Source organism: Acipenser ruthenus, chromosome 34, assembly GCF_902713425.1.
Source record: "Acipenser ruthenus chromosome 34, fAciRut3.2 maternal haplotype, whole genome shotgun sequence".
NCBI classification, from domain to species: Eukaryota; Metazoa; Chordata; class Actinopteri; order Acipenseriformes; family Acipenseridae; genus Acipenser; species Acipenser ruthenus.
In genome coordinates this window covers 2,746,130-2,758,353 of record NC_081222.1, presented here as the reverse complement: position 1 = coordinate 2,758,353, position 12,224 = coordinate 2,746,130, and the positions used below count along the sequence as shown (strand labels likewise).

Here is a 12,224-nt window from a genome sequence, read left to right as displayed (position 1 = left end):
TTTAACAGGTAATGGAACGAAGCTTTAACACACTGTAATGATTGAAACTTGACTGAAAGGTTTAACTAGTGGAAATTGGTGTTTATTAGTAATCAATGCATCAGGATTGGTGGAGACACTAGGAGAAATATTCGTCTACTTGGCTCTATTTCTTCTTCTTATTTTTATTATGAACCCCTGCTTGTCTCGCTAGAACGGTTTCATGAATATCCAACTGTATTTAATCCAATAAAATGTTACTTAAAGTTCTGTGAAGAGCCCTTTATCTAGACAATATGTGAGGTGCTTCTGACAGTCTCTTACCTATATTATTTTTATAATTTGTTTATTTAGCAGACGCCTTTATCCAAGGCGACTTACAGAGACTAGGGTGTGTGAACTATGCATCAGCTGCAGAGTCACTTACAACTATGTCTCACCCGAATGACGGAGCACAAGGAGGTTAAGTGACTTGCTCAGGGTCACACAGTGAGTCAGTGACTGAGGTGGGATTTGAACCGGGAACCTCCTGCTTACAAGCCATTTTCTTTAACCACTGGACCACACAGCCTCAATTAAATTCGATTTTTTCTCCCTTGCAACGCGCCTGTTGGAATCAGAAGCCCAGTACACAGATCTTAACTTCAGCTTTGCCTGTCTGCTGTCTTTATTAATCTGGCAGCAAAACAGGCCTATTTATTTAAATTAGTTAAAGCTTTGGGGAAAAAAAAATGTTCCATGTTCTACCACGCTGCAGCGAGGTTAAAATCTGCTACCTGCCAATGGATCCAGCTGATTCTGAGATTATGCTTGTTGCTATGATTTCTTCGCAACATCCAGCATAAATAGGTCCGAAAACTGGCGATCAGCAAATCGCAATGTTCCAAATAATGCCACTGCATAGCTGAGCAGATGCAGAGCTAGATCTTAGGGTGTACATTCTGGTTGTATAAACAGAATGATCGTTCGTGGAGTGCTGTGGTTAAAAACTGATTTGTTCCCTTCGCGGGCTCATCCACGTTATTCAGCCATCCTCATTCGTGGAGATCTCCAAGAACGCTCAGGGTGTATCCTTTACATAAGACCACAGGACTATCAAAATGATTCTGATTATGTTTAAAACAGAAAAGCATGGTCAGCAGACAGGCTTGTACATATTACCCACAGGTTTCAACGGTGTGCAAGTTAAAGGATCTCGCAGACTCATCACTTAATAAGTTTGACCTCTTAGCCTAGAAGTTCCCAGCCCAGACTTAAAGTAATTAAGGACGTTCTTAACGAAGAGTACAAATCTCAGCACAGCCTTTCACCCATTCTTTATTCAGAAGAAAAAAGAAATCCCTGTACATTTTTTCAACCCTCCGCTAGCTTTAATTCTAATCAATGAACTTGTTATTATTGAAAGATAACTGTTTGGGATTTATTTTCCCGGATATTCCTTTTAGTGTTCAGAGAGAATAAAAAAAATTAAAAATAAATTAAAAAATAGAGTTCTGAAGCGGCAGGCATTGCTTCATTAAAGTCATTCAAACTGTGGTCTTGTGAACAACTCCTACATATGGGGGGATGAATAATGTTTTAGTATGTCGAGGTTGGCCATGTCTGTAGATATCACTGTTATAATTGGGGGACACTAAATGGTGTAAGAACCTGGTCAGAAGTTTGGATTCTATATTTTGGTTTGTACTGCTTTGTACATTATTAAAGAATTCAACCCATTTGCCAAACATAAAAAACCCTCCGGAGTCTGTTTGTTATTTATAGTAAATCGCTGACAGCATTATCCAAGACACAATCACCATCTCATGGGCATCCATCCCAGTATTGCAGTGCTGCAGAGAGGGAGAGAGAGGGAGATGGTGCTGGGGGAGTCATTCAAGGCAAGCTTCTGCTAGACTCATTACTCACAGTCGGGTGGTCCTGATGTAACTCGGTGGACCCCTCTGGGAGTTCCTGATTTTACGGCCCCCTTCCCCCCCCACCCCCACCCCCACCCCCCACGCAGCGCTAACAAGACCAGGCTAGAACTGTTCAGTGACGCACTGTGCAGAGGATCTGATAAGACTTCAGAAAAAAGTTATTTCAAAAGGATCAGGGGGCGATGATTATTTATTCACTCTCCTCACTCTGCTCAGTGCGATCCGTTTTATTTTTGTATTATGATGTAGGCTCGAGTTGTTGTTTTTTAACATTAAAGCATTTTTTTTTCATCAGCAGTGGAAGAATGCATGCCACCGGCTTTGCAAAGCATTGATTGATCTTCTAAAAACAGAAATAAATTCAAGAGATTCCTGATATTCAAATGCATATTGCTGTATACATACTCCTGGTTACTATGGCTAGGATAACATTTGAGTTATGGCACAGCTATTATTGGTTTTAAAGATGAACCAAACGACAAAATCTGGGATCAAACGTAATAATTTTAGAATTGCTAAAAAATAAGCAAAATCTTCTAATATAAATATCAGAGTTTGTGCTTTGGTATAAAGCTGATATGAAGACAGAGGGCCCTATATTCAAAAATAATGGTTTGTGTGGCTAAGTGTGTAAATACACGTCTCAAAATAAGTGTGCACTTAATAATTTAATAAGGGTAATCTGCTTTGAAAAACTAAATCAATTTATTTTGAATATAGGAATTGTGCACCTAAATGAGAGCACGCACACTAATTAAGCACTTAAAGGAAATCATATAGTGTGCATTTGCACTTTGGCTGAACACAGCAATTTTTCCAATTGCGCACCTCATTCTCGTTAGACGCTTAATTGCCCATTTTAAGCTCCTGTTTGTTTTGAACACAGGGCCCACCCCAAAATGCCATAATTAAAACTTAATTTAAAACAAAAAAAAGTGTGATTATCATATCAAGGGCATAGCTTGTGTTATAAATAACACCCTTGTATTTATTTATTTATTTATTTTTTTGGTCTTGTAAGTGAATTCTTTGTCTACTGTATAAACCATACGGTGCTGTGCCATGCGCTGCCATTACAAATTCTGACCTCTAGTGGTGAAACAATGGAAATGTATTTTTGTTTATGATTGTAAGTCGCCCTGGATAAGGCCGTCTGCTAAGAAATAAATAATAATAATAATAATAATAATAATAATAATAACTGCTGTGCAAACCAGCCAGCACCCTGCCCTGCCACAATAGCAGGTTACATTCTAAAACTTGCGTCATGTTTTGGTACTGTTCCGAAAGTAATGAAGTAACCTTACTCTCTAACTTGTTAGCCCTAGTCCCACACACTTGACTTATTCAGCTGATTTGGTGAATGAATTCCCTCCCCTCTCCAGTTATTGCAAACTCAAATGATTAGTTTCCCCTGGCTTTGCCTGTGCAGCTCAGTGCCAATCTCCAGTAAAATCTCTTCCGATCAAACATCGTTTCCATCTTTTATATCTTCTTTTCCCCCACTCCGGCGCTAATCAGTCCCATTTCCATCCCTCCAGAGGAGAGCCGCCTGGCAAAGTATATTGAAGCCACCCACGGGGGGGGGGGGGGCAGACCAGACCCCTGTATCAATCTTCCAGAATTGAGTGGTTCATTAAATGTCAGCCCCTTTGCTTCATGCCTGCCCTTGAGCAGCTGTTGTAACCTTTACCGGGCTGAGGACTGGGATGTTTTGATCAATCTCTCCATCAGTCTCTGTCCGCAGCCTGTCTGACTCCCAGTAGCGGACATGACGTGAGATGCCTGCTGATTTGAACCAGCGTGGAGCTATTAAGAATTGCGCGGCACTAAAATGGACGACTGCGAACACGAGTCCTGCAAACTGTAAGTCCTCGTTACAGCACAGCCTTGTTCATCACCATTATGGACACAAGTTAGCAATCCACTGGGACTGCATTGCAATAATGCTCTAGTTGTAATTCTCAAGAGCGATCAGGAAGTAATTTCCTATTCGAATATCGGAAAGGGGATCAGAGATGCATTGAGAACAATGTTATATTTCAAAGGTGGCAACATAACTTTTATCACGGGCCGTGTATCCAGAAAACTAGTTTAACCTAATGTGTATAGCGGGACGCACACTACTAAAGAATAATCAGAGTTTAACCCCTAGCTGCAATATTATACATAGGCATATACATATAGGCAAATTCACTTAGAATTACTGTTCATTTTATTTCGTACTGCACGATACACATCACAAACAAAAATATACAAAACAATTAAAAACAAAGCTATATACACACGAATTGCACAATAACACAAAGCAAAATATATACTTGCTGAAGCTGTTTTTATTTTAGCTGACGAGTTGTTGTTCACTTGTAGCAGGTAGCAAAAAGCACAGGGCAGTGACGTCATTTCCCTAGCAACAAGCCTCCTATGTTGGGAATGGGTTCTTTCAATGCAGCTGGGTTTGTGCATTTGAGAAAGGAAGACTTGTGAAATTAGTTGGAGACAAGCCGATGAAAAGCAATTACCCTCTGCAGTACGAATTAAAATGGTGTGTTGCTTTTTAGGCAAAAAATTAGAAAAACCAAGTCAACACACTTAAAAAAAATATTTACGATATACTGAAGTCGGATTAATACACTGGGACACAGTCAGAAAATAAACGGGCCGCATCCGGCAGAAGCAAAAAAAAACAGCATTTGTGTACCTCTAAACCTAAGCCACTTTTTCAGGAAACCTGGTTCCAGGAGACCTAGTTTGAGGCAACTGCTGTTTCAAAACCAAGTCTCCCCTGGTGTGCCGCGCAGTGTCCTGAAACCTAGTCTCCTGAAACCAAGTTCCAAGCCACAAAGTGGCTTTGTGTTCCCTCAGCTTTAGTATTCTGGTGTTCAGTTTTAAACAACTTAAAATGTGCATTTTATTATGCATACTTATAGTACTAATAATTTATGCATTAAGAACACTTTCATCTATTATTATCTACTATTAAAAAGCAACAAAAAAAGCCTAGAAATTTAAGGATTGAGACATATATATATGAACATAATTTAGATGTTTTATTTAACATTATGTTACCAAAGAAACTACAAAATGATATCACAAAAAGTCTACCAGAAGCCATAATTGGTAGTAGAGTACTTCATGCTAGGTTTAGAAATGTCACATTTTTTCAATTGTTGTCACAATATGGAAAACTACAAAGCGATATGCAATTCAATATGTCAACGTAACATTATTCAGCAGGTTTCATTCGACTTTATGAAGGAAAATGAGTTCATTCTACAGGGTGATGCAAAACTTTTGGCCACAGCTGTACTTTGACATGGCTGTTGAACAGGACGTGTTGCCTTGCAGAGTTTTACACTGATTGACAGCTTGTTTGTGATCTAGGGGATGTGAGCTGGACAGTAATTTCTCCCTCAGGAAGGCAAGGACATCGCTTATGTAATAATCACAGCGAGCTTGATCCCTAGATGAGTTTGTGATGTCATTACATCGGGGTGGGGGGCGGCATCGTTTGATGGTCACTGGTAATTGATTTAACTCTTTGATGCCTGCCATTTGTTTTCGGGGCTGCTGCTGACATGATTGTATAGGAGTAGACTACGGGAGGTTAAGGTATGTCAACATATGCTCAATGAATGCTTTGTGCATGATCCAGGGTCCCCAATTATATATTCCAACAACACAACGCGGAGATATATTTGCATGCCACATTTATATTTTATATTAAACCATGTAAAAAGCTCATTTACAACACTGCGGCAAGTTAGATCGTTTTTTTTTTTTATTCCTGAGTTAATTAAGCGATGCCTGAAGAGATACTTGAAGCGACAACAAAAAAAAAAAATGAAAAGTCACTTTCAGGCAATCACTAGGTAGCTAATTGGAAAAACAACGCAAAATGTGAAAGCATGAAGACTCCAACGACAGCAGCACTGGTTTATCACTGCAGTGTGGAAATGACAATTTGACTGTGACAGTACAGCCCATTTACCTTAACGTTTTCAAATGTTTCAGGTGTCAGTATGTGTGGAGTGCAGCGGTGTGGAGTAGTGGTTAGGGCTCTGGACTCTTGACCGGAGGGTCGTGGGTTCGATCCTAGGTGGGGGACACTGCTGCTGTACCCTTGAGCAAGGTACTTTACCTAGATTGCTCCAGTAAAAACCCAACTGTATAAATGGGTAATTGTAGGTAAAAATAATGTGATATCTTGTAACAATTGTAAGTCGTCCTGGATAAGGTCGTCTGCTAAGAAATAAATAATAATAATAATAAAGTGTTTAAGTCAAACAAGGCGTCATGTAATCAATGTAATGTATCTGTAATATATACATAGATAGATAGATAGATAATTAAACAGTCTTGCTAATATTAATGGGACATCATTCCACCTGATACAAACTAATAATACAAAGACATTTCAGATGGTATTGAATGATCGTTCGTGGTATAAGCCCCGATATGTAAGGAAATATTCCTAAGGTCTTTCATTGCCACCTGGTTAAAACCATGCCGACGCTCCCAGGCGTTCTCACCTTCTCCATGAGCTGTCGGAGCTGCTTGCTGCGCGGGTCTCGCGTGCACACGCTCTGCGCGGGGGCCACCACCGTGCAAATACACTTCCCATCCGGGTCCTGTGCTGAGCTGTAGATCTGCCAGCCTTCCTCCGGGCTGGGGAACAGGGTCTGCAATACGCAGGGAGGGAGAGAGACTCGTCAACTACACAATCAGTCAATCAATCAATCAGTCAATCAGTCATTCGATCATTGCAACTGGGGTTTCCAAAGCACTGCTTCAAACCACCGCTGTGCGCGACAGCTATAGCCAAAAGTTTTGCATCGCCTGAAATTTTAGGGTTGAGATGTAATTTGTTTTTAAAAACGTAGATGAACATCATCTTTCATGTAATCAAAGAAATTATAAAATTATATTGCAAAGGTCTACCAGAAGCCTATATATATATATATATATATATATATATATATATATATATATATATATATATATATATATACCATCATCAAAAAGCCTAGAAGTACCTCCACTGTTTGTTTTCAAACACACTTTCCCTTGACAAAGTTATGTTAAACACACCGAAATGTTGGAAAGTTGGCTCTTTTGTGAAAAAAAAACCTTTCAGATAGATAGATAAATAAATAAATAGATGGAGCTAGATAGATAGATACTAACTAAATTGCTTTATTAATGTGACTTGTGTTCATGATAAATCAAATTAAAACCACAATGTCACTGTGTGCCCACAAATGAATTACATTAAGAATAGGTTATGCTGGATTGCATGCTTTATTAAATGGAAACCAATGTCCGATATAGTGGACAAAGTCAATGGGCCAGGTCTCCAAGGGCAGTATCGAAGGAGTTGATAATGTCTCCATCCCTCTGGGCACAGTAGAGTTAAACAATCGAAAGAGAAACGCTTCCCTTCTCCTGCTCATAAAGAACCTCATTCCAATCTAATTAGAGATGCTGCATTGTCCCTCCACACATAATTCAAGCCAGCAGCTTCCTCATGTAGGGTGTTTAAATATTTATGGGCTTTATTCAACGACTGAAGCACAGAGACATCCATCTTCATCTGGCAATTCAAATTCAGCAACACTTACAGCTTGGTGGACCAAAACAAAGAAAAGGGGGTCCTTTGAAAGTAACGAACAGTACTCACTGTGCTTCCTGCTGTTAGCTTGGGAGTTGTGCAAATTGTCTTTATGACAGCAGCTTAAATTCAGCTGGGCAAATTCATTGCTTTATTTTTATTTTTTGATAGACAACTTTCCAAAATGTAACTGCATGGCCCGCCATATTAAAATACAGCTACAGCCAAAGGCTTTGCATCACACTATAGAATTAATTAATTTTGCTTCATACATAAGAACATAAAGTTTACAAACGAGAGGAGGCCATTCGGCCCATCTTGCTCCTTTGGTTGTTAGTAGCTTATTGATCCCAGGATCTCATCAAGCAGCTTCTTGAAGGATCCCAGGGTGTCAGCTTCAACAACATTACTGGGGAGTTGGTTCCAGACCCTCAAAATTCTCTGTGTAAAAAAGTGCCTCCTATTTTCTGTTCTGAATGCCCCTTTATCTAATCTCCATTTGTGACCCCTGGTCCTTGTTTCTTTTTTCAGTCGAATGAAACCTGCTGAATAATGTTATGTTAACATATTGAATTACATACCATTTTGTAGTTTTCCCTATACTTAATGAGTAAATGTCAGAAATTTACAAATGTGACATTTCAAAATCTAACATGAAATACTGCTGTACTACTATTATGGCTTTCTGGTAGACTTTTGCAATCTCATTTTGTAGTTTATTTGATTACATGATGTTAAATAAAATATCTACATTGATTTTTTTTTAAATGATGTTTTAATCCTAAAATTCTAGGTGATGGAACACCTTTGGTCATAGCTGCAGAGCTTCACTGTATTAATGTCCGACAAACATGGTTTGAAAGGGCAGCAATTTAATGAAATGGAATTCTGTTGTAACTGTATTTAGGTGGGTTTTCAACATGCGCTCTGTTCCTTATATTTTCAATCCAAACTTCCAGCCAATTGAGGGCATGCCCTGCAATATCAATAGTACCCAGCTTTGACCTTCCATCTACCCTTCACTGATTGAATGTCACCGCGTGGAAAGCTGTTAAGCATGCACTTCAAAGGTGCAGTGGTTTAAAAAAATCCATTTCGCTGACCCTGTCAGCTTCTGCAACAATGTCACTGCTACCCCTGTCACTGTGGAGCTGAACTTCATTTAGTTCTTCAAAAAGTACTGCCCTATGTTTTTTTTCTTAATTTATTGAATTTCTATGATCATGGGCAGCTGGATCCCACAAAAAATAAGTATTGATTTTCTTATTATTACATTTTTATTCCAGTTTCTAAAAGCATACTGCCGTACATGCTGTACATAGGAAACTTGGTGTTTTTGAAAAGTACTATAGTATATTTTTCATGAAGGATGTTTTTAACTGAATATGAAAGTTCTTTAACCCCAATCCTCATTAACTGCAGCTCCCCCCTCCCCCCCTCCAGCATTATACCAGGAATAGATAACTCAGACATTTAAATGAAGGGCTTTTGAATAGAGTTGTTTTTTTAGTATGTTGCTTTAATAATCCATTGGCCAAACTCAAAGAACACTTGAATGTTAGTGCTTACATAAGTGTACCAAATTAATTATATCACAGTGTTGTTTCTGAGTATGGGTGTACTTTATGTCTGTAATCCATGCAAAAATGAGATAACACAGACAAACATTCGAAAAACAATTATACATGCATTTTAAAGAGTGTCTCAATAGAAATGAACTACTTGAGTATAATAAAAGAGAACAGAAGGCTGAGAGAGTACCACTAATAAAGACATATTCTAAAATGTTACCCAGCATTTCAAAAATAGTTCATAATTCAAAACAAAAATGAACAAAATCTTTTCAAAAGTGCCGGAAGTGGCTTTTAGCAAGTTTGCAAATATACTGTAGCTTGCATTTTGTTCCACAGTAAACATAAATGGATCATACACACATTAAAAGGACATGTAAATATGTTTGCAAAGATAAAAGTGAAATTGCAAATAGAGAAAATACATATTCAGCGTTAAGAAACCTTGTATATGCTATATTTTGCCAAAAATGTTACAAAATTTGAAGCAGAGACAGATACAGCATTATATAACATAATAACATGAATTTGTAGTTTTAGAAGAAATAGTGTGGAGTACTGTTAGGGCTCTGGACTCTTGACCGGAGGGTTGTGGGTTCAATCCCAGGTGGGGGACATTGCTGTTGTACCCTTGAGCAAGGTAATTTACCTAGATTGCTCCAGTAAAAACCCAACTGTATAAATGGGTAATTGTATGTAAAAATAATGTGATATCTTGTAACAATTGTAAGTCGCCCTGGATACGGGTGCCTGCTAAGAAATAAATAGATAATGTACAATACAGAATCAAGAGATATAAATGGATACCATGATGCCTGAAGGTTTATATAGAAAGGAATAGTAGATTGTTACACCATTACACTATGTAGTAAATGACATTACAATCAAATTACTAGATGTAATAGATTTAAATAGGAAAAAAGTGTGTGTAGTTACCATGGCATCAAAAGCCTGTAAGGACCTCCACTGTTTGTTTTCAAGCACACTTTCCTCAACAAACATACGTTGGGAAGCTGGGTATTTTGAGCAAAAATCTAATTATATATATATATATATATATATATATATATATATATATATATATATATATATATATATATATATATATATATATACCTTAAGATATTGCAAGAGGAAGAAAAACCTCTCTATATTCACATTTTAGTTACCTTTTTAAAATGCCATAATTGTGCAGCAAGACTTCTGCATGCTGTAACAGATGGTACATATAAATGTGCTTTGTGCCGAGGGCATTCGGGACTCGGAAACCTTGTAGCAGAGATGATTGTATTGAAATGTATAAGTTAGGGAGCGCTTGCTTGCTGACCATGTCTAATCAAGCAACGCTGGAGGGCTGTAACCAGCAGGAGGTCTACTTTAAAACATTTCTTCTTTTTTTTTAACAGTGCAATGCACATACTGGTATTAAGCGGGGTTTTCTCCATACTTAAAAGCCTACAGCTATGGTCAAGTTTGCATCAACACGCTGCCTCTCGCATGGCAAATCGACGATGTAATTTTGTGATTTAGACTGGACAGAAAAAAAAAAAAAGTTTTGTATTAATTAAATCACATATGTGAGCGTGTGTATGCAAATTATGCTTTACTTATCTTGCTCAGGTATTATTTGTGATATTATAGCAGACGCTGTTATCCAAAGCGAATTACAGAGACTATGGGATGAACTACGCATGAAGAATTGCTGCTGCAGTCATTTACAACATGACCTCGGTTTTACATCTCATCCGACTAATGTACTGAAAAATTTGAATACACTTTGATCAATTATAGACACACAACCGATAGTGTCATTGTCATTACTATTATTATTATTATTATTATTATTATTATTATTATTATTATTATTATTATTATTATTATTATTATTATCGTTTATTAATATAGGTTTATACTTTTATATGGGGGCGACATTTAGTATGGAGGAGAAATCCCCCCCCCCCCCCCCCCCCCTTTCTTCAGTTTGCAGCTCTGGTTGAAGCTGCAGTGTGCATTGTGCTGTATATGTGAGCAGAAAGCCAAGACTGTCTGTCTGACATTTATAATGTCAGGGGATTTAACATCGCATGCTTCTTGTCCATTCGCCAGAAGCGTTTTTCTTTCTTTCATTCATTTTTTTCAGAAACAGCAATGCTCTGAAATTGCACATGCAGCTTTATAGGTTACAACATTACTGTATAGTCGTCACATTATAATGGCCGTCAGTTAATATCCCTGTGCAGTTTGTAAATGATCACAAACCGTTCACCATTTATACTCAGAAAATCGGCAAACGCTAAATACAAACCAGTACTGTACATGTCTAAATATATTTTACTTGTTTAGCGGCCGAGCATGGCGAGTGTGTTCGTGTGAAACTCTGACCGGCGTGTGATTACGACGTTTTATAAGATTCAGCACCACGGACAGCAGCCACTCCGAAATCGACAGCAGTTGTATTGCGTTCCAGAGACCTGAACAGACTCCACTCTCTCCATTGTGATAGTCTATCATACAGTATATCAAACTTTTAATAAATATTATTATTATTATTATTATTATTATTATTATTATTATTATTATTATTATTATTGATGATGATGATGATGATTGCTTTACGACAAGCTGCAAGTATTGTGATGTGCGGTACTGCGCATGATTTGGTCAGGCTGCTGGCGCTGTAGCCTGGTTAATTAAATGCATTGGCTACAATAACGGCTGCTAAACAACTGCCTCCCTCCCACATAAACACATTAAGGAACGCCGTAAGAGGAGAACAGTTCTGTCGATAAAGATAAGTCACCCTGACAAGACCGGCGATTTGTCAATTGCTGTCTCTAAACCCACCCACTAAATACAAGAAATTAACCAATAACTCAATAAAAAAAATACAGAGTGAGGATGGGATCCTGGGGGCGGGGTTACTTAATTTCCTTAAACGAGATAAATGCACAAAACAGAGACAAATATAAAACAGTCTGCATACAATATTCTGCCAACCATTGTGGTAATAATACAGTCCTGGAGTCATTGTGCAAGTGTGTTAATATTGTCTTGCAGCCAGAATTCTGTTTGCCCCTGCTCTAAAGTAGCACTCTGTGCATTATATACAGTGAGTAACACATTATACTGTTGCTTTTACAAAGT

General features: G+C 38.0%; 1 protein-coding gene across 3 annotated transcripts in view; it reads right to left on the bottom strand.

Annotated features, from left to right (window-relative positions):
* Positions 1 to 12,224, bottom strand: part of LOC117962641 (noelin-2-like) — a 109,490-nt gene that overhangs the window by 21,871 nt on the left and 75,395 nt on the right. For all 3 annotated transcript variants that reach the window (XM_059007006.1, XM_059007007.1, XM_034915932.2), the window contains exon 2: positions 6,431 to 6,580. In XM_059007006.1, the coding sequence (XP_058862989.1) occupies positions 6,431 to 6,580 (150 nt within the window). The remainder of the gene's footprint in view (positions 1 to 6,430; positions 6,581 to 12,224) is intronic.